Source organism: Aspergillus japonicus, assembly GCF_003184785.1.
Source record: "Aspergillus japonicus CBS 114.51 unplaced genomic scaffold BO86scaffold_12, whole genome shotgun sequence".
In the NCBI taxonomy this organism is placed as follows: Eukaryota; Fungi; Ascomycota; class Eurotiomycetes; order Eurotiales; family Aspergillaceae; genus Aspergillus; species Aspergillus japonicus.
The window spans coordinates 133,646-153,021 of NW_020291649.1; the positions used below are offsets into that span (position 1 = coordinate 133,646).

A 19,376-nucleotide genomic window follows, 5' to 3' on the forward strand; every position below is an offset into this window, starting at 1 on the left:
CCAGGAGCACCGGGGGTAGAAGAGCCAGGAGCGCCAGGAGCGCCAGGAGTGGAGGAGCCAGGAGCACCAGGAGCACCAGGAGCACCAGGGATAGATTCACCAGGCTGTCCGGGAGTGGTAGAGCCAGGAGTAGACGGAGTAGATCCGCCGGGCACGACAGGAACAACGGGCACAACGCCGGTGGGAGATCCAGGGACGGAAGGCACGGTCGTGACACCCGGAGCAACAGGCACCGGCTGGGTTCCGCTGGGGATGCTGGTGGTGTTCAGGAAAGGACCGGGCTTGGTGGTAGGAATAGTGCCGTTGGCGGGGATGGTGTGACTGGGGAAAGGAGCTGGGGGAAGTCCAGTGCCAATGATGGGGGCAGTGCCGTGGCTGGTGGTTGGCTTGATGGGAGCAGTGCCGTGGCTGGTAGTCGGGTTGATGGGAGCAGTGCCGTGGCTGGTGGTTGGTCTGATGGGAGCAGTGCCATGACTGGTGGTTGGTCTGATGGGAGCAGTGCCGTGGCTGGTAGTCGGCCTGATGGGAGCAGTGCCGTGGCTGGTAGTCGGCCTGATGGGAGCAGTGCCGTGGCTGGTGGTTGGCTTGACAGGAATGACAGTACCAGTAGGGTTGGGCTTAGGCTGGGGCTTCACGCCAGTGGGCACTGGCTCCTTGCCGGTGGGAACAATAGTTTTGCCCTCCTCCTCGCACCATGTGGTGGTCAGAGTAACGGTGTTGGTGAGAGTGATGGGCACCGTAAGAGTCTTGTTGCCAGAGACAACAACAGTGGTCGTTTCTGCAAGCTATATTAGACACGATCTGCTTGAGGAAGTACATGAGAGCAAGACAAACCTGGGGTCTCGGTGGTCACATAGGTAGTAGTCTTGGTGATGGTACGGGGAGGGTCGGTGGTGAGAACAAGCTTCTTGGTGGTGGCTGGCTTCTTCTCATCGGGCTGGAGGTTTCTTAGCATGTCAACCGGAATGGGCACACGTTTGCATTAAGCTTACCTCTCCGCCACGCCCTTGGATGACACCGGCAAGGGCTGGAGCAGCTAAAGCCAGGAGCGCAATAGTTCCCTTGACCATTTCGAAGGTTGAATTTTTTTTTTATGCAAAAGGCTCAAACAACACAGCTTTTGATATAAACGAGGGATGAAGAAGGAACAGCGAGTGGCTTCCGTACGGCACGAGGTGGAATAGAGAAGGAAGAAACGATCCGATGAAGCAGAATGTCTCGAGCTTTAAATCTTCATGCCGAAGAGCCTGATGACTATGCACACGATAGTCGTCACTGACGATGGTGATAATGCCACAGTAGTATCCTTTGGTTAACGAAGTACGGGGCAAGTGTTGTATGGTTCAGGAGCAAAAGTATAGCTCATCGATGCTAGCTCTGGTAGGCTACGAGACGCAGATTGAGGCCGACCAAGTCATGGATGCGAAAGGAACCACCGATGTGATGCTGTGATCCAAGCCAAAGGGAATCTCATGTGTCGAGCTGTTGCGCGAATGTAACGTCTTGCTACATCTTCTTGGACAGAGGCCCACAGTACCCACGTCAGTGATCCACGATCTTCGGACACGATGCTAGATGGCTGTACTTAGATAGGAAGTCAAGAGCAGTATTGTCGTCATGACTTTGTGCAACTACTCCAGTTTTCGAATAGGGAAGCTGGACACCTCCCGGCTATCACCGTGACCTATGCTAGTGCAAGCCAAACTAGTCAAGCAAAGCGGGGACAAGCCTGCTGAGAAGGGAAGTGCTACCAGAATTTGTGATCCAATACGGAGTATCGAGCCCTGAGAAAGCTAAGTTAAGCTTGTAAAGATGCATGGATTGGCTCGTAAAGCTCCGTAGCTGACACATTCGAAAAAGCTTTGCAGGAATGTGGAGTCGCTCGAGATCCGCCTGCCTGTAACGTTGCAGGTAAGTTTGTCGGGTCAAGGATCAGGGCAGGGACAGAAAGCAAGAAAGCGACTATAGCACAGAGCAGTACGGGCAGATGCTCACGAAGCACATTAGGTAGCTGCGTTGAGCATCCTATCTGAACAATGTAGTCCATATGGCCTTATGACGAGATCCAGGCCATGGCATCATTGAGCAATGTCAATCGAAATCGAGGTAGGTCGTTGCCACACAGTCGAATAGGCTATCTAAGAAGACTTCAAGCACCATTGAGCTCTGAAGGATCTGGCACCGAATTGTGGAACGGCCGTTTTCAAAGCTGGTGAGGAAGTCGTTGAGATGAGAAGCCGGTAATGTTTCATTGAAGTGAGTGGATAACGTGGCTACCGAGGTAGTCCTATGAGAGCAATGTAAGACGTCATCAGACAAAAGGTCGTTGAGCATCTTGACAGGAACCAAGGCCGCAAGCGGCGATAGCAGATGGCAAGTGTTCCTGCAGGGGTGGTACCAGACAGAACTTGGAAAACGTGATTGTGAAGCTCTGCAGGAGCAAAGTATAACTTACTTCATTCATACTTCGTACGGAGTACTTCGTTGCTTCTGGGTGGGTCGGCGGTACCTTGCTGACTCATCGCCGTTTGCAGCAGTGGATCACGTGTAGATAAGCTCCCCTCAACTCAGCTATCGTATCAGGGTTTAGGGCAAGCGGCGCGTGGGAACGCGTCTTGGAGCGCGTTAATGGTTTGCTGCGGTAGCTGAGAGATAGATGCAGTGATCTCCGATTGTTGTCTAACAACAAGGCAATCCACAACAAACCCCTATGATGCCTCACTCAGTGTCCTCGCAAGGCTCATCAGCCGATCGCAAAGATGAAGAGGTTCTACCAGACGCTCCTTCAGCGGAAATCACCTCCGAAGACAAGACCGATGCACCAGACAATGCAGCAGCAGGCGTAAAATTGGAAGACCTGTTCAACGACGACGATGATGAAGAATACCCAGCTTCGAGCGCACCAGCACCTCAGAATCAGGACACGATGCAGACAGAGTAGGTTCTGCGCAGACTACCAAGGCATATACTGGTACTAATAGAAGTTGCTCGTTCAGCGCCGCCCCTGCTCCCGGTCCAGAGGTAGACACAGACACCATGCTCGCATTCTACCAACGCCTCTTCCCGTTCCGCTACCTATTCCAATGGCTCAATCACGGAATTGTTCCTTCGCCCGATTTCGGCAATCGCGAATTCGCCCTCACCCTCCAGAACGATGCCTACCTCCGATACCAATCATATGCAACGGCAGATCTGTGAGTACTGCGCGATTGATCCGCAAGTGCCACATCAGAACTCTGTGCTAACGGGTAGGCAGCTTCCGTAAAGATATCATCCGAATGAACCCCTCTCGATTCGAAATCGGACCTGTCTACAACACCAACCCCCGAGATCGCAAGACGCTCCGCGGCGGCCAGCTGAAGCCCATCTCCAAGGAACTCGTCTTCGATATCGATTTGACGGATTACGACGACATTCGATCCTGCTGTACGAAGGCCAACATCTGTGGCAAATGCTGGGCATTTGTGACTATGGCCATCAAGGTCGTCGACACGGCCCTCCGCGACGACTTCGGGTTCGAGCACATCCTCTGGGTCTACTCGGGTCGGCGTGGTGCGCACGCCTGGGTGTGTGACCCGCGCGCGCGCAGCCTCCCGGACGACCGCCGCAGGGCCATCGCCGGGTACCTGGACGTGGTGCGGGGCGGCAACAGCAGCGGCAAGCGCGTGAACCTCAAGCGGCCACTGCACCCGCACATGGCGCGCAGCCTCGACCTCCTGAAATCCCACTTCGCCCAGACGACGCTGGTCGACCAGGACACCTTCCTCGGCCCCGAGCAGGCGCAGCGCCTGCTGGCCCTCCTGCCGGACAGAGGGCTGAACGAATCCCTGCGCAAGAAGTGGGAGTCCTCGCCCGACCGCACCAGCGCCAAGAAGTGGGCCGACATCGACGCCCTCGCCAAGACGGGCAAGAGCAGCACCCTGAACCCGGCCACGCTCCGCGACGCCAAGCAGGACATCGTGCTGGAGTACACCTACCCCCGGCTGGATTCCGAGGTCAGCAAGAAGATGATTCACTTGCTCAAGAGCCCGTTCGTCATCCATCCGGGCACGGGCCGCGTGTGTGTCCCCATCGACGCCCGCAAGGCCGAGCTGTTCGATCCCCTCTCCGTGCCGACGGTCACGCAGCTGCTCGCCGAGATCGATGCGTGGGATGCGGAGCATCCGAGCACCAATGCCGGCCCGGAGGCGGCCGAGGGCGAGGGTAGTGTAGCCGACTCGGACGCGAGGGGCAGCCGCAGGGTACAGGACTATGAGAAGACGAGCCTGAAGCCATACATCGACTATTTCCGCTCCTTCATCGCCGGTCTTCTCAAGGAAGAGCGCGGTGGCAAACGGGAGCGGAATGAGGACGTCGAGGAGACAAAGCCTGAGAGTATGGAGTTCTAGGCTTCTGAGTTTCCTCGTAGACGAATGTGGTCTTTTACGATTCTAATCCTCTCAGGTCCTAGCCTGGGTAACATTATTTTTGGGTATGATCTTGGAGCGATTTGGGAGTATGTCCTTTGAGGGTGAATGTTTTAGGCGTTTGAAGAAGGGTCACAGGGCTTTTTTACCTGTGTTCTGTGTAAATATTGTCATGGCTCTTACTCTTTTGTTCATTTGTGACTGCAGATTGAGTTCAGTGAGTGGTTATGGGACCGAATACGAATCGACAGGAGCCATGTTTCCAGTCAAAATTACTTTTTTTTTTGTGAAATTTGATTCTATGTTGTTACATAGTAGGACTGTAAGACGAGCAGCACTACCTCATTATTGACCATAAAGCCTGCTTTGTTGAAAACAGGAGTGACAGATGATATATTTGTGAGAGTTAAAACGCATCATTCAATAGCATGCTGTGCAGGAATCGGGAAGAACGTCTGTGTCCGCCTGATCTAAGCAGAGACGAAGTTCTTGACATCTAAACAGATATTTAGCAAACGATTGTAGGGAGGAGATATCGGTGGGTTACGTACTCTCGAGCCAGCGGACGTACTCCTTCTGCTCCTTGACCTGGATGTAGTCGGGGATCATGGTGGCAAGCTCGGCGTTGATGCCTCTCACGTCAAGGTAGCGGTCAATGAAGTTCTGAAGCTCCTCGTCGAGGTTCTCGAAAGGAGGACCGGCGTACAGGCTCTGTCTAGCCCAGTCCTTCTCGGCGGTCTGCGCAAGAGCCAAGTCGGGCTTGTTGAAGTAGGAGACCTCCTCAACCTGGAACACGCCATCGGTGCACATGGTCTGGACCAGGAGAGCGCCGCTGCCGGGCTTCTCGATGGTGATATTGACACGAGCGGGGAAGCCGGGCTCAAGGTCGTCGATGTCGACTTCGTCGCGGTCGGAGGGAGCGATGCGGTCCTCGGGAAGCTGGGAGATGCCTGCGCGACCTTGGTTAGCAGGCTGGTGGCTTCCGAAGTCGTTTGCGTCCATCAGACCATCAGCGGAGAAATCCTCCTGCTCGCTCAGGTTTTGGAGGTCTGCAACGGTGAAAGTAAGGCGGATCCTATAGAGAAGTACAAACGATTAGATTGATACTTAAGGAGAGAAACGCAGGCACAAGCTTTCTTACTCTTCCTTGCCGAACTTCTTGGTCAAAGTGACTTCCTGCTCGCCGGGAATATCCTTGACCTAGAAAACCCATAAAATGTGAGCTAATGCGGTCAACAGACGATGGTCCAACAAGACGTACCTCCCAGGAGTTGTTTTGCAGAACATACTGGATGTTCTGAACGGAGCCTTCCAGGTCCTCAAGGCCGGAGGCCTTCTCGTGCTTGAGCTCATCCTCAAGCTTGGCAACAAGCTCGACGTCACCTATTATCTCGTACAACGAGTAGTCAGTATTGTGCGCCAGAATGAAATGTCATCTACAGTCCATGACCGAAGCCTCCAATGCTTGGAAAGAACAGGAATGTGGATACAAGGTGACGCGGAGAAGCTCGAAAAACATGAGGGGAAAAATGGATTGATGCGCTTGAATAGAAGGTCGCAGAATCGCCATCATTCGTCCAAGAAAGGTTCTCTTACCCTCGCCGGGGGCCTGCTTGAAAGCCCGAGAGGTCGAAAAAGCAGCATAGGCAGGCTTGGTGATCTGCTTCAAGGTGAAAGCATTCTGAGAAACAGCGGCAACGGGTCTGGAGACAGTTGCGCGGGAGGAGACAGCAAGAGACCGCGCAATGGAGCGGGGGGCGGAGCGAGTAAGAGTGCGAAGGGACATCATCTTGAAGGTAGTGGGTGGATGATAGATGAATTGGAGCTGAAAGTCAAATGGGAAAAATGAATGGGGGTGGGATGATGGGAAGAATGCGGAAGAGGCAAAGTGATGATGTGAACGACAGGAGCCTGGAGTCTCAGGCACCTCCACTATCCAAAGCTCTTCCCGCGCCAAGACCTGGAGCTCCATCCTTCGCATCCATGAAAGTACAGTACAGTACGGAGTACGTACTTCTTTTACTGTTGATTCAAGAAAAACCATATGATATGATATGTGTCTATACATGAATTATATGCAATTATAACGCCATAGTCCCATGAGATTCCCGCAACATAGCATAGCACCCAAACTTTTTGCAACTCGGCACACAGAAGACGAAGGAAATCTTTCAAGACATTCCCTTGGGAGGAAATACCGAAGGCTGCTTGCCTCCATCCTTAGTGATCCGGATGAACTTCATTGTGCTCAAGCCAGACCAATCGCCATTCCAAGCTCTAAGCGAGTTGATCACACTCTGCTCACTAAGATCAGGCAACCAAAAGCCCGTCTTGAATTCCTTGTTCTCAACATCGGTTCGCTGCAGCAACGCCTCTTCCCGCTTGCTGGGGGGTCTGCCTTTCCGTCTCTCGCTCTGTAATTGCTCGATCTCGGGCACACTACGGTTGATGTACCTGGTTTGTACGTGAGCATTCGAAGCGCACGAAGCTATAATTGGCCCTTGCGCCACCGGTACATACCTCACCACGATATCCTTCATCTCGTCTTCCGACATGGGTGTGGCATCTTCGGGTAGCGTCTCGTAGAAGTATGCAATGCGGTCAACTGTGTGTCATAGAGTTGATTAGTGAGAAGTCCTTGGAGCGAGACAAAGTGGCGCAGTGCTAGGCCTCACCATAGGTTTGTCTGCCCCGCGACATATTGGCGGACACTCGAGCGACTCGGTCATCTCTAGCGGTGGCACGGCGTAATCTTCTGGCATCTCTGCTGAACTCGTGAAGAGCCTCAACCGCTCCTCTCTTCTTCGCAATATGCTTGTGTACTTTCTGTAGCGTCTTCGGCATAGTGACGTTTGTTTCTCCTGTCTGCTTGTAGATTGTTGTAATGTCGTCCAGTTTATCAGCGATTTTTTTTCCCCTCGGCGATTTTCTTTTTTGGGCGGGCAGAATGCAATGGCGGTGAGAAAGAGAGCGCAGGCCGCTCACATGAAACCAATCAGAATATGAGATGGCTTTCCTCGCCCCATCGCGTTCCTGGCGCGTCGGAGGGGATGAAGATCAAGCATTCCAACCTCGTTGTCTAGGTCATTGTCGTTTGCTGGTCGCTTAGGGGGTGGACGTCTTCTTCCATCATTGATTAGCAGCCTTCCCATGGTCCTCGCTTTCATCATCTGGCTTGACCCCTGAGCACCTACAGCCGGAGCAGATCCCTGTCTTGGCGGTGCCGGTATAGAGAGCGCGGCCTGCCATCTCGTCAAGAGGGTACTGACAATGGGAATTAAAGGTAACCTTTGTCTTTCCGAGGCGCTCTAGAGCTGTCTCTAACTACTCGTGTTCTTCCTAGGTCTTCATGTTCTTCTTAAATCAATCCAGAAACCATGTCACCTGAAAAGTTATAGTGGGCAGACCTTGGGGATTGATGCCTACGGATGGCTACATCGTGGTACGGTCGCCTGCTCCGTGGATTTGGTCCTGGACAAGCCCACAAGAAAGTATGTACCTGTAGGCTTGCCATCTGACTGCTCTGCGCTAACATCAATGAAAGACACATTGACTTTGTTCTAAATCGGGTTCGCATGCTTATCTACTTTGGAGTAACGCCATATCTTGTATTCGACGGAGATAATCTTCCTAGCAAAGCTGGCACCGAAGATCGACGACAGAAAAGGCGACATGATGGCAAGGCACTTGGGATGGAATTGCTCCGAAAGGGCCGCACGAAGGAAGCTTACCAGGAACTACAGAAGGCGGTCGACGTGACTCCTCTGATGGCGCGGGAGTTGATTGAAGAACTGAAGCAAATGGATGTGCAGTATGTGGTAGCTCCGTACGAGGCCGATGCACAGTTGGTATACTTGGAGCAGCAGGGTATCATTCATGGCATCATCTCAGAGGACTCCGACTTGCTGGTGTTTGGCGCCAAACGCCTGCTGTCCAAGCTTGATCAACATGGTGACTGCATTGAGATCAATCGCGCGGACTTCGGGGCTTGTCGGGACGTCAGCCTGATAGGATGGTCGGATGATGACTTTCGACGCATGTGCATTCTCGCCGGCTGCGACTATTTGGCCAATATTCCACGGATGGGTCTGAAGACGGCCCATCAGAGCATACGCAGATACAAAAATGTTGAGAAAGCCGTGCGGATGCTCCAGTTTGACGGCCAGTATCACGTTCCTGCGGACTACTTGAAGAGCTTCAAGGAAGCAGAGCTTACTTTCCTCTATCAGCGAGTCTATTGCCCCAAGGCTCAAAAGCTGGTTACGCTCACAGTACCTGAAGATGATGTCAATCTTGAAGAGTTGGCTTTCATCGGCAGTGACGTGGAGCCCGAGGTTGCGGTGGGAGTGGCTCGGGGGGATCTGGATCCAGCAACTAAGCAACCTCTGATATTGAAGCCGCCAGCTGCAGCGAAGTTTACCGAGAAACGACTCACAAACACCTTGCAACGTCGACAAACACTCGGATCAGCAGCCGAGTTGAAGCCCAACAAGCCCATCAATTCTTTCTTCACCCCGAGACGCACGCCGTTAGCTGAGCTCGACCCGAATAGCCTCACGCCTTCCCCAAGCCAGCAACGGCTTCTCGAGCGTCATGCTAATACTTCTTGGGAGAGTAGTTCCGTTCCCACGCAGCCAACTCTGATGAGGTCGGCCTCTGCTACGTTGTCGAGCAGATTCTCTAGTCCCTTGGCAAGAGATGTCGAGCGGGACTCTTTTAATCCTCAAGCCTTGAGACTGTCTGCTCTGCAACCCTCTAAGCGACAGCGCCTCTGTTCAGATATAGATGAGGGACAATTACCAAGTGCATCTACTTGCCGCAGTCGATTCTTCACAAGCAGTACTGGGGAGTCTAGTCCGAGCGGACTTAAGGTTAACCGTACTAAAAAGGCTCGGAAACACTCTTTGGACGTCTTCTCAGATGATTCCGTAGAGGATATGATGTCTCAGATTCCGGATCCTACCGAGACACCTGCGAAAGATAGAATCGAGGAGTACCAAGATGCTGGGCCAAGTCAACCTCTCCACGCATCAAACGTGCTCCCGCAATCCACGAAAGCTAATGTCGAGGATCACCTCGATAAGGGTTTGGAGCAGAAGCGAGAAGTACCATCAGATTCCATTCAATTTACTGAGGGCAACCCCAAGACTGTCAGTCTGGAGACCAATCCGGTAGAGTTTCAGAAAGTCCTCGACTATCACATCGAGAAGCAAAACTCAGGGCTGCTTTCGAGGTTTGCATTCCATCGGAGAGATAGCAGCGTTCGCTCGGAGAGCGTCACTCGGACAGAACCCAATGCACGGCCCCTTCCAACTATCCCCTTCTCGAAATCGAAATCACCAATGGACCTGAGAACCGGAAGTCCACGGACGCCGCCTAGACGTGGACGGACAACACCCTTGCAACGACTGGGGCAAAGTGCCTTGGCTAGGTCTCGATCTCTCAACCATCTTTCGTCGTCTCTCGCCGCCTTTCGGGCATCAAAAGTCTCGTTTACTCCAGCTGAGCCCAGCAACAGCAGTCTAGGCAGCACCCGGAATGTTATGCCCACCTGTCATGGGAGTGAAGACATGATCATTCCGGATAGTGAAGACGATGAAGAAGACGACTTGGAAGAACCCGACGGTAATGCCAATGGAGGCTTGCCGATCCCAGTCGCTATTGACCTCAAGCGATTCTCCTTTGTAGGTTGAGACAAACTCTTGGAGTGCTTGGGGGACAATCGACTTATGATTATCAATATAGGAGTTCTTGGGAGTATTGTTAATTTTATGTATCATGGCATTGGGTTGGTGATTTGACACACAGTACGCAGTACAGTACAGTACATGACAGAGAGGGTGCTTGGACGTATAAATAACAAGATCTACATGGGATTAACCGCATATCTCTTAGGTGCAAAGCATTTGGCTAGACTATGACATAAGAGTGTGAGGTTCCATGGAAAAGTTGGAGGCTGGGAGTGGGCACGTGCCGATAAGATGATCGGGGGTTAGCGCGATCAGTGGAGTCCGGGCGGATCCAATGGGGTCAGATGACGGCGGGCGGTGTGGACTGGTTACCGGGGAACGGACGCGGTAAACAAACGGGAAGTGGCAGGCAGTGGCCCAGCCTCCCGCTTTTGGCCCTTCTTTGGGCTGTAGACTACATACACAGTACAGTACATCGTACACTCCACACTACTACCTATCTTCCCAGCCTCCCTCATTATTCCTCTTTCCAATCCAGCTTCATTGACTATTCTGGCGCGTCAAGGCCCAATTCTGTCGGGTGGACTCAACCTTGGAAAAAAAAAAAAAAAAAAAAAAAAAAAAAAAAAAAAAAAAAAAAAAAAAAAAAAAAAAAAAAAAAAAAAAAACCCTCCCCCCCCCCCCCCCCCCTTCCTCTCTCCTGCCTGCACTCACTCTCCTTTCCCCATTCCCTTACCCTCCGCTTGCCTGTTTTTGGCAGACATCCAGTCCCTCCACTCTAGCCCACCCCAGCCCAGTTGGTGACTCTCCTTGTACAATTCTAACCACCATTATCCACTATTCAGGGCTATCCGTGGGACTTTCCAGTCATACATTCTTTGGATCTCGATCTTGATAACGGTCCCGGCCCGTCGTCGCATTGCAGCTCCTGTGCTCAACATACCGGGCAATCGCTGCATTCCTCCCACAGACATTGCCATATCTCCTCGGCGCTGAGAGCACGAGTCACGACATCATCACTCGAAGCTCACTTCTCTTGAAGAAGGCGAGCATCTAACCATAATTGATCTGTCATTTGGGTGGTAGTGTCGCAAGAGGTGCGCAGCAACCGGCGCAGACTCCTTCTCGGGGTTCCGAGAAGTGAGTCCTGAATTAAAGACGCGGGGAGACAACACCTGGACAACCCAAGATGCCTTCTAAAATCGGTGCCCGGCTAGCCCGTACGTATCTCGCTTCCTTCGAAGAGAGGCATTAGAATATTGACGCTTGACCCTGCAGGGCTGCTACCAATGATCGGTTACCACCACGTGCTAATGATTATCATTGCGGTCGCCATCATCCTTCTATGTCAGTAATTCTCCGATCCCCCGTGCTCCGGAATGCGACTAACATTGATCAGCCCTATTATTGGCCGGATGCTCGTCGTCTTCACCCCAGATTCCTAGCATATTCCTGATATCATTATACTACGAACGATACTCGCCGACGTTCAACCTAGCGCAGGTAGATCCGGGCGTGGTTACAGCGACGGCGAACATAGTAGGAGGAGCCGAAATGGAAGTCCGTGTGGGCTACTTCGGTATTTGCGTGCAGCCGGATGCAGGATCATATATCTGCAATGCCAATGCGACCGCCTTGGCCGAGATTGTCACGGTCGATCAAGACCCTCTGAACCTGATATGGGTTGCGTCAACGTTCAAAGATGCTGTTGTGTTTCCATATCTACTGTACGTTCTCTCTTAGGTTTTCGTCTTGTGTGTGTCTTGCTAAATCGCGATAGCATCATTGCCGTCATCCTCGCCTTCTTCTGTTTTATCCTGCTGGCCACCTTCCCCGGATGGCACGACGAGCTCGATGCTAGTGGTTCCGAAGTCGAAGCCAAGCCATTTCCTTCACGACCTGTCTCGCAAGCCGCCCTCGCTCTCATCTTTGTCGCGTCGGTCTTCGTCCTCGTGTCCGTTCTCTGGCAGCATACCGCATCCGTCGCCGCGAGCACCATCGCCCAGGACATGGGCAACGGTAGCGTGAAGAGTGGTGTTGGTACTTCTGCCATGGTGCTAGGCTGGTTTGGATTCGGCCTTATGGTGGTGGTGACGATAGGTCTTCTCGTCATGATTCTCAGCATCAGCCTCATCCGACAATTGACGGACGAACCATAGCCACGCTGACATGCCAAATTGGACCCTCAGCCCTTTTTTCATCGCACTTTGATTCCCCACTTTGATTTTCAACGCTACGCACTGCCCCTTCATTCGACACCCCCGCCTTCTTGCGATAAACACGCCCCAGAGACGGCATATACAACGAGCAGCACGTGAATAATGATGCATATTGACATTTGGAACATGAAATTTTTCTCTCTGGCTTTTTATATGAGTTTATGGGTACGGACATTTGGACAAGGGAATACGAGATACGGTTACAGTTTTTCATTCTGTTTGTTTAAAGAAGTCATCATGAAGAAAAGAAAACGCCTAATGAACAAGATGCGGCCAACAACAGATCAATTCGGCCGTTCAGTCTTCTTGAGGTTAGTTTAGCTCACCTCATCAGAAACGAATCAATCCACTCCTCGCAAACTTGTTTTCCTCCTCCTACCCTGTATAATCTGCGGAGAGATCTTGTTGGCCTCGATGCTTGTTTTCGCTTTGTCATGGGCCTTGTATAAAACCCTTGTTAAGGTTGCTTCGCGTTATCTTGTTTGTGGCTGCGGAGGGGATATTAGGTGGATCTGGGCTTTTAATAGTTTTGTGATAGTCTTCTAGATCATGTATTTGTTGTTCATTTTGTGCTTTCTGCTGAGGCGACTTGATCTGCGTAAAGAACTCCTATTGATACTTGAGACACATCGCTTGCATCGTCCCCGCCCTTGTCCGTATCATTGGTTGCAAATTCGAGCAGCTCATGCCCTGGATGGAACTGTCCAATAGAGCAGCATCCCTCGGTTCAAAAGCTTTCGACCAGGATCTCCGTGAAATTCCTACCCTCAAATACAAAGATCCCAACGGGGAAGATATCGAGTATTCAGTAGACTGTCACATGACATGGTATTGTGATTACCAGCGTCTACTACTAGGTAATCTGCATGCTAAGAGAACATCCTCTCTTCGGTCCACAGACACGAACAAATCAAGACGCCTGCTGGGGTTACGCAAATGCAAAGAGCGCCCCTCATAATGTTATTTTTTGTTTTGTTTTTTTCTTTTCGTCTAGTAATTCATCACCGGCGGACCACCGCCTGGTCCGGGCTTTTCCTCATGACTGCCTTCATACCCACCGCCGTAATCGTCGAGGGACCGGTAACCCGGCGGCCCATTGTCACGGCCTCCCCGGCCTCGACCGCCACCACCACCACCACCACGGTTGCCGCCGCGGTGCTGATGGTGGCCGCCCCTGCCTCGCCCTGCAGCGCCGCGGCCGCGGCCCCGGAACGCGTTACCCCGGCGCGGGGGTCCGTCGTCGTGGTGATGGCGGCCTCCGCTGCGCATGGCATTCGGGTGCGGCTGTCTTGCGTGGTGGGGGTGGTGGGGGTGGTGGTGCGAAGCAGCAGCAGCAGCAGCCGCCGCGCCGTCATACGTGGCGGGCTGCTCGGCGTGCGGCGGGTAGAGGATCTCTTCGTTGCGCTCCTGCTGGTGCCGGCGTTTGTTGTTCTTGTTGAGGAACTGGCTCTCCCACTCGCCCTCATTGGGGTTCTCCTCCTCGACGCGCAGGACGACCTTCTCGCCGACGACGGTGTCCACGGGGAGCGCCTTGTCCGCGGGGACGGGGTGCCAGCTCTGGATCTTGCCGGCGTCGATGGGGCGCGCGCCCTTGCGCACGGCCAGCACCACGACGGGCTGCGGGTTCTCGGTGTAGTACTTCGCGGTCGCGGGCACGGGCGCCATCCGCGCGGCCCACACGCGGTTCTCGAAACACGCCGTGCCCGTGATCTGCCAGCTCAGCTTCTTGCCGATGCCGCCCACCTTGTCCAGAATCGACCGTGGCGCTGGGCGGGGCGTGATGAGGATGCTGTTGGCCATGTACTTCAGATCGTTGGAGTCCGCCAGCCCGTAGGGTAGCATCGGCGTTAGTACTTCGCGGATCAGCCGGCTCGAGTCGGCGTTCGAGATCAGGTAGCCCGTGTAGAAGATGGTGCGCTTGATGCGCAGTCGACCGTACGGCGACTTGGCCTTGTTGAGTGACGGCGTGCGGGTGGTGAGGTTGTGCGAGTTGATCATGCGCTGCACTTCGGCGGTTTCCAATACGGGGTCAAGATACATCGATCCTTCGGCTACCTGGATGACTTCCGAGGTGATCGGCTTTCGCGGGCTGGGGCCCTGCGCAGTCTGGAACTTGCGGTTCAGCTGCTCGAAGTAGTCCCGGAAGCCTTTGGCACTGGCAGACGGTCAGATGCTCCAGCGATATGGAGGAGCGAAGATGCAAAAAGGAAAAACAACACAGACATGGAAGACGTACTGCTTCGGGCGATCTTCATAGATGCGAAGATCTTCAGCCTGCTCGTAAGTGAGGATAAGGTCTTCCAGGAAAGTCTGCTTGAATTCCATCGTGCTCGCAAAGCGTTGATTCCGCGGGCCAACTTCCGGCTTGAGGCAAATCAGATCAAACTCCAGCTTCTTACTGTTCACCATGCGTTTGATGATCTCCGAGAATCCACTTTCACTGCGACCCGTCAGAAGCACCGTCAACGCGTCTTTCTGCTCCATGCTCAATTTCACGAGTTGCACCTAAGGGGAACGTATCAGCCAAATTGCTGTAGTTCACGTGTAGGTTTTTGTAATGGAAGACCACACAATCTGTTCGTTCCACCACCCCTCCCACGCGCGCGGTTCCTCCTTCTCGATACCTTCTCCGGTAGCCGACAAGAGGTTCGGGTCATGCCACCAACCGCCGTTCGCGAAGCTCTCATAGGCTTGAAGGAACCCGATCGTCGGGCCATTCCAGAGTTGCGGGTTCGGGAGCGGGCTCAGGAATACTGGAAAGCATTAGAATGCGAGGCGGATCAGACGAAAGTCGCACGGTGACGGGTGCATCCTTACATGTGTTATCAAAGTCGTATACGTGAATAGACCTGACCTGCGGTACTGCTGTAGGCAAGAACAGACGAAATTATCAGCCACCCGCAGCGCTCTGTTATTGTGGAAGCTAGATCCTCACCTGGTAGTTCTTTGTTGGTGATGGACCACCGTCTTAGACTGGTGATGGTGCGCGCGGGCGCGCTCGCGCTCTGAGTGTGATTTCGCATTTTGGAAGCGTTCTCTGCGACTACGGACCTTGCAGATCTCATTACCTTCAGCATGAGTGAGTTGCGACAGGCATTCGAGGGTTCATATAGGAAGACAGAGATCCATATGGCCACAGCTACTGTGAGTCAATGCGAGGTTTCACCGCGGAGATTTCGCCGCATATCACGGAAAGGCCGCCGCCGCAAAGAGGCGTTTGTGGCAGGCAGTTTCGATGGCTCCGGCAGGCGGTGGGGACTCGGTCAGTCGCTGTGACGGTGTATCTGCCAGTCATATTCTTCGCCAATCTAAGCGGTGAGATGGACTGCAATGGATGACGTAAGTTGATTCGTAGGCGGTCAGCAATTCCTCGTCCTCTTTGATCTGGAAACTTGACGAACAAAACATTCCTACCCTGTTTTATGCCTTCATCTTGCCCAATCGTCCACCCGTAAAGGAACCAACCTTTTGATGTGTGAGCTGGTGTAACTTTCCATGTCCGATGATGATGGCATACAGCAGGCAATCTTGCAACGAACGCTCCAAGAGGTAGCACAAGAAGAAAGCGAGAATGAGGCAAATCCGTGCGTCATCTGTCTCGAACCGGTCTCCGAAGCCGCCATCGCGGTGCCCTGCAAGCATGCGAACTTCGACTTTCTGTGTCTGGTGAGCTGGCTGGAGCAGCGTCGGAACTGCCCGCTCTGTATGTACTGTACCTCACGCCACTTCGTCGAGTCTGCGAGGGTCTTCAGCTAACGCCAAGTTGAAGGCAAGAGCGACGTCTCCGCAGTCCGGTACAACCTCGACAGCCCCCAAGGACCAAAGGTCTATGACCTTCCACCTGCCGCGCCAGCGAAGCCCAACCCATCCTCGTCCCATCCACCCGCATCACCCTTCCACCATCACCCAGCCCGTCGCCCGCGCCGCGCTCGAAGCCCCGCGAACCGACTCCCGCACCAAGCCCAACCGAGCGACGACCCCCTCCGCCGACGCCAACACATCTACCGCCACCAACTCTACTCTCTGCGCGTCGGCTCCAACCGCCTCTCTCAATACCGCGAGCTCACGCCCGAGCGCTTCAACCGCGAGGAGGAGCTGGTCTCGCGCGCGCGCAAATGGATCCGGCGCGAACTCAAAGTGTTCGCCTTCCTGAACCCTTCCGCCGCGGGACCCGCCGCGGGGACTGGTAGCAGTGCCGGTGCCTTGCGCTCGACAACGACGCCGCGACAGCAGCCCGCACCTCCTTCACGAGCTGGCCCGCAGCGACTCGAGAACCGCCGCGGCAATAATGCCGAGTTCCTCCTCGAGTACATCATCGCGATCCTCCGCACGGTCGATATCAAGGGCAGCGCGGGCCAGGCGGAAGAACTCCTCCGGGATTTTCTGGGGAGGGAGAATGCGCGGCTGTTCCTGCATGAGCTGCAGGCTTGGTTGCGGAGTCCGTACACCTCGCTGGAGGACTGGGATCGGCACGTGCAGTATGAGGATGTGTCGCGGCGTGAGGGAGCATCGTCTGCGCAGGCGCTGGCCGAGGGCGCCTCGGCGTCGACGCCGGTTTATCGGGGTGGGAGTTCACATCGTCATCGGGGAGGTGGCAGAGGAACATGGCGGGGACGAGTGGCTAAGCCGGCGCATTCGCGGAGGCAGCCGTATCAGCGCGGGAGCCAGGAGCAGCAGGCCCGGAGGGTACAATATGCTCGGGAGCGTTATATACCCGACTAAGATAGAGCAGGCTGTGGGTTTTGCTGCGCTGTCCGCAGCTATGAATTATCTTGCATATACTAGGAATGATTGGTGCATGCTATAGACAAATGTATAAATCATAAGACTGGTATCTTGGATGATGCAAACGAGAAGAATACGCTAGCAGGGTTCATGGCTCGTGATGTTTAGGTGCGGAATTCTAACGTCGCCTGCCGAAGCGCCCGCCGCCTCGTCCCTTGAAGTTCTTGTTTCGGATCTTCAACGACCGGTAGTTGGCGTGCGCTTCCGGATTGACCTTGCGTGCGCGTGGCTGCTTGGGCTCGGGGTCCTTTGCCTGCGTCTGAAGTCGTACGGGTGGTTTCTCCGGAGTCTCTGTTGCTGGCGGCTTGCCGGCCGCGATGGCCTCCTTCATCTTCTCGGAGAAGCTCTTGCTCTTCTCTCGAGGCTGGGGTCCTTCGTCATAGTCCGGGTCGAAGTCGGACAGATCCGGTTCCGACATGGTGTGTAACGAATCGAGGTCGTCCAAGTCAGAGACCTCGGTATGGCTCCGGTCCAGAGGGCCGGGGGCTACGAGCTGCTGAGTTTCGCGGACGGCGGTGGCTCCCCCATCAGGGCCATCCTCCTCCTCCTCTTCATCCGAAAAGGACGGCAATTCGGGCGCAGACTGCCTCGAAGTTGCAACCACCGGCTTCATGCGCACCTTGCGGGTGGTCCGCTTCTGGCCCTTCTTCTTCCAGACCGGAGCGCCCTCGTTCTCAGCCGCCGCGGCCTGGCTATCGGCCACCTGGGCGTCCATCATCGCCGCCTGCTCGGCCTCGATCTCCCGTAGGACATCCATGTCATCCTCCATCTGCTCCTCTTCCATGTCGCGCAACCCCTTCACCAAAGCCGAGAGGCCCTTCCCGACGAACTGGGGTCGCTTCCGCGTGGCCATCGGACTCAACCCACCCGTGATATTTGAGGTATCGTACCGTCCCGACGTCGACCGGCGCAGGAACGAGGGAGTCTCAGGCCCGTTCGGCTCCTGCGTTGCCTTCGCTGGACCCCCCTCTGCCCCCCCTCCCGCTGCCGCTACTCCTCCTGCTACCGCTGTCCCCGTATTAGACCCATCATCCATCATCGTCGCATACCGCCACGTCGTAGGCGTAGCGAACAGCGTCGACAGCATCCACTTCTTCCCCGACGAAGTCGGAGTCCTTCCCAGCCTCGAACCCTCATCATCATCCTCACTGTCCTCACCTCCTTCCCCTTCCGCCTCCTTCTCCCCCTCCTCCTCCGCAATCGTATCCATAGTCCCGCTCTTCATCTTCCGGGTTTTTGTCCGTCGCGACGGCGTCCGCACACTCGCCTCCTTCAGACTCGCGATCCTCGTCGCCGACGGCGTCGCCGCACTCCCGCCGGACTCCGACAGGAGATCGAAGAGCCCCAGCGCCTTGCCGTCGCGCTGGGGCGTCGGCCCGATCGCCGCCTTCAACGGCGACAGGTGCGTGGTCGGGCTGAAGAGCCGTCGCAGCACCGACGGCGAGTCGTACGGATCGACCTCTGCAGGATGGGAGGTGGAGGTCGTCTTTCGGGATGGCGTCTCAAACGCCCCGGCCCCGGCCCCGGCATTGTCGGGTTTCTTCCGTGGGGTGTTGAGGAGGTTGTCCGATGGCCCATGCGGGGAGGCGTGTTTGCGTTTCTTTTCGCTGTGGTGTCGGGCGTTTTCGGTTGGTCTGGAGGACGGATTGCTGGTGGAGGATGTTTCGAGGGCTTTGAGGCGGGAATATTCTTTGTATTTGGCGGCTATGACCCAGACAAAAAGGGGGGACGTTAGCTGGGCCTTTTGCTTTTGTGGGGTGACAGTGACCGTGTTAGGGGGGGAATTACCGATTTCAGGAACTTTCTTGATATCACTTCGATCGGCTTTTCTGCCGCCGTTGGCGTCGGCGAACGCTCGCTCCCATTCTTTGAGCTCCGCGCGTAGGTCGGTGGAGGAGGGGGTTGCTGTTGAAGGTATTGTGGCGGGGGCCATTATTGCATGTTGGTCGAGGCGAGTGGGATAGGATCTATAGTGTCGTAATCTGAAAGGGCAAAGGGGCCGTAGAGGTCTATGTCTGGGGAGAAGGATTTGCAAAGGCGTGGCGTGGTGAAGTAGAGCGTCGTGGTGGTGGTGGTGGTGGTGGTTAGTGGACCGGCTGCTGGGCCCGTCGCGTCCGCGAGAATCAATTAACGCGGGTTTGGGTTTGTTGCAGGGCGGGCTGACGTAGCGTGTCGTGTCTCGGCCTCGGTCCCCGGCTTTACTTTTCACGGTAGTATTTGTTTATGGATCAACAAAGTCTATTCTTGGTACTGTACCTGAGATTTTTATTCTCATC

General features: G+C 54.5%; 10 protein-coding genes across 10 annotated transcripts; 5 read left to right on the forward strand and 5 right to left on the reverse strand.

Annotated features, from left to right (window-relative positions):
- Positions 1-10: 10 nt before the first annotated feature.
- BO86DRAFT_408260 (uncharacterized protein) lies at positions 11-1,294 on the reverse strand (the record flags this gene model as incomplete). The annotated part of the gene is made up of 3 exons (XM_025674334.1): positions 993-1,294; positions 835-937; positions 11-778 (listed from the first exon to the last, which is right to left on the reverse strand). Coding segments are annotated over exons 1-3 (948 nt in total), but the record flags the coding sequence as incomplete, so codon positions are not given.
- A 1,372-nt stretch (positions 1,295-2,666) lies between these two features.
- On the forward strand, positions 2,667-4,746 carry BO86DRAFT_387528 (DNA primase subunit PRI1). Its single transcript, XM_025671618.1, has 3 exons — positions 2,667-2,937; positions 2,997-3,194; positions 3,257-4,746. The coding sequence occupies exons 1-3, from the start codon at positions 2,714-2,716 to the stop codon at positions 4,386-4,388; spliced, it is 1,554 nt and encodes a 517-aa protein (XP_025529589.1). The 5' UTR covers positions 2,667-2,713; the 3' UTR covers positions 4,389-4,746.
- Positions 4,669-6,197, reverse strand: BO86DRAFT_446799 (MAM33 family protein; the record flags this gene model as incomplete). The annotated part of the gene is made up of 5 exons (XM_025676547.1): positions 4,669-4,902; positions 4,958-5,481; positions 5,548-5,606; positions 5,668-5,789; positions 6,003-6,197. Coding segments are annotated over 5 exons (926 nt in total), but the record flags the coding sequence as incomplete, so codon positions are not given.
- Positions 6,198-6,464: 267 nt separating this feature from the next.
- Positions 6,465-7,301, reverse strand: BO86DRAFT_387529 (translation machinery-associated protein 16). The gene is made up of 3 exons (XM_025671619.1): positions 7,082-7,301; positions 6,927-7,011; positions 6,465-6,860 (listed from the first exon to the last, which is right to left on the reverse strand). Exons 1-3 carry the CDS (start codon positions 7,248-7,250, stop codon positions 6,578-6,580), a joined length of 537 nt encoding a protein of 178 aa, XP_025529591.1. The 5' UTR covers positions 7,251-7,301; the 3' UTR covers positions 6,465-6,577.
- Positions 7,302-7,442: 141 nt separating this feature from the next.
- BO86DRAFT_358097 (putative exonuclease) lies at positions 7,443-10,284 on the forward strand. The gene is made up of 3 exons (XM_025669726.1): positions 7,443-7,689; positions 7,750-7,897; positions 7,951-10,284. The coding sequence occupies exons 1-3, from the start codon at positions 7,677-7,679 to the stop codon at positions 10,097-10,099; spliced, it is 2,310 nt and encodes a 769-aa protein (XP_025529592.1). The 5' UTR covers positions 7,443-7,676; the 3' UTR covers positions 10,100-10,284.
- Positions 10,285-11,189: 905 nt separating this feature from the next.
- BO86DRAFT_32087 (Fig1 domain-containing protein) lies at positions 11,190-12,336 on the forward strand. Its single transcript, XM_025668318.1, has 4 exons — positions 11,190-11,316; positions 11,375-11,443; positions 11,496-11,823; positions 11,877-12,336. The coding sequence occupies exons 1-4, from the start codon at positions 11,286-11,288 to the stop codon at positions 12,253-12,255; spliced, it is 807 nt and encodes a 268-aa protein (XP_025529593.1). The 5' UTR covers positions 11,190-11,285; the 3' UTR covers positions 12,256-12,336.
- BO86DRAFT_32088 (uncharacterized protein) lies at positions 12,337-12,750 on the forward strand. Its single transcript, XM_025668320.1, has one exon. It carries the CDS (start codon positions 12,418-12,420, stop codon positions 12,634-12,636), a length of 219 nt encoding a protein of 72 aa, XP_025529594.1. The 5' UTR covers positions 12,337-12,417; the 3' UTR covers positions 12,637-12,750.
- A 481-nt stretch (positions 12,751-13,231) lies between these two features.
- Positions 13,232-15,488, reverse strand: BO86DRAFT_454805 (rRNA 2'-O-methyltransferase fibrillarin-like protein). Its single transcript, XM_025677076.1, has 5 exons — positions 15,251-15,488; positions 15,133-15,180; positions 14,887-15,068; positions 14,552-14,820; positions 13,232-14,470 (listed from the first exon to the last, which is right to left on the reverse strand). The coding sequence occupies exons 1-5, from the start codon at positions 15,390-15,392 to the stop codon at positions 13,306-13,308; spliced, it is 1,806 nt and encodes a 601-aa protein (XP_025529595.1). The 5' UTR covers positions 15,393-15,488; the 3' UTR covers positions 13,232-13,305.
- A 244-nt stretch (positions 15,489-15,732) lies between these two features.
- Positions 15,733-17,104, forward strand: BO86DRAFT_408267 (RING finger domain protein). Its single transcript, XM_025674335.1, has 2 exons — positions 15,733-16,018; positions 16,085-17,104. Exons 1-2 carry the CDS (start codon positions 15,811-15,813, stop codon positions 17,035-17,037), a joined length of 1,161 nt encoding a protein of 386 aa, XP_025529596.1. The 5' UTR covers positions 15,733-15,810; the 3' UTR covers positions 17,038-17,104.
- sld2 lies at positions 17,105-19,168 on the reverse strand. Its single transcript, XM_025669727.1, has 2 exons — positions 18,889-19,168; positions 17,105-18,804 (listed from the first exon to the last, which is right to left on the reverse strand). Exons 1-2 carry the CDS (start codon positions 19,031-19,033, stop codon positions 17,219-17,221), a joined length of 1,731 nt encoding a protein of 576 aa, XP_025529597.1. The 5' UTR covers positions 19,034-19,168; the 3' UTR covers positions 17,105-17,218.
- Between the last annotated feature and the right edge of the window lie 208 nt (positions 19,169-19,376).

Coding starts and splice junctions, on each gene's coding strand:
- BO86DRAFT_32088 (XM_025668320.1), top strand. CDS start 12,418: ATGATGCATATTGACATTTGGAACATGAAATTTTTCTCTCTGGCTTTT.
- BO86DRAFT_32087 (XM_025668318.1), top strand. CDS start 11,286: ATGCCTTCTAAAATCGGTGCCCGGCTAGCCC. Junction 11,317..11,374: donor AATCGGTGCCCGGCTAGCCC/GTACGTATCTCG, acceptor TTGACCCTGCAG/GGCTGCTACCAATGATCGGT. Junction 11,824..11,876: donor GTTGTGTTTCCATATCTACT/GTACGTTCTCTC, acceptor AAATCGCGATAG/CATCATTGCCGTCATCCTCG.
- sld2 (XM_025669727.1), bottom strand. CDS start 19,033: ATGGCCCCCGCCACAATACCTTCAACAGCAACCCCCTCCTCCACCGAC. Junction 18,805..18,888: donor CAAGAAAGTTCCTGAAATCG/GTAATTCCCCCC, acceptor TCTGGGTCATAG/CCGCCAAATACAAAGAATAT.
- BO86DRAFT_454805 (XM_025677076.1), bottom strand. CDS start 15,392: ATGCTGAAGGTAATGAGATCTGCAAGGTCCGTAGTCGCAGAGAACGCT. Junction 14,821..14,886: donor GGTGGTGGAACGAACAGATT/GTGTGGTCTTCC, acceptor CGTTCCCCTTAG/GTGCAACTCGTGAAATTGAG. Junction 14,471..14,551: donor TATGAAGATCGCCCGAAGCA/GTACGTCTTCCA, acceptor ACCGTCTGCCAG/TGCCAAAGGCTTCCGGGACT.
- BO86DRAFT_408267 (XM_025674335.1), top strand. CDS start 15,811: ATGTCCGATGATGATGGCATACAGCAGGCAATCTTGCAACGAACGCTC. Junction 16,019..16,084: donor GCGTCGGAACTGCCCGCTCT/GTATGTACTGTA, acceptor GCCAAGTTGAAG/GCAAGAGCGACGTCTCCGCA.
- BO86DRAFT_358097 (XM_025669726.1), top strand. Junction 7,898..7,950: donor CTGGACAAGCCCACAAGAAA/GTATGTACCTGT, acceptor CATCAATGAAAG/ACACATTGACTTTGTTCTAA.
- BO86DRAFT_387528 (XM_025671618.1), top strand. CDS start 2,714: ATGCCTCACTCAGTGTCCTCGCAAGGCTCATCAGCCGATCGCAAAGAT. Junction 2,938..2,996: donor CAGGACACGATGCAGACAGA/GTAGGTTCTGCG, acceptor TTGCTCGTTCAG/CGCCGCCCCTGCTCCCGGTC. Junction 3,195..3,256: donor TCATATGCAACGGCAGATCT/GTGAGTACTGCG, acceptor ACGGGTAGGCAG/CTTCCGTAAAGATATCATCC.
- BO86DRAFT_387529 (XM_025671619.1), bottom strand. CDS start 7,250: ATGCCGAAGACGCTACAGAAAGTACACAAGCATATTGCGAAGAAGAGA. Junction 7,012..7,081: donor GCGGGGCAGACAAACCTATG/GTGAGGCCTAGC, acceptor TATGACACACAG/TTGACCGCATTGCATACTTC. Junction 6,861..6,926: donor ATGAAGGATATCGTGGTGAG/GTATGTACCGGT, acceptor CGTACAAACCAG/GTACATCAACCGTAGTGTGC.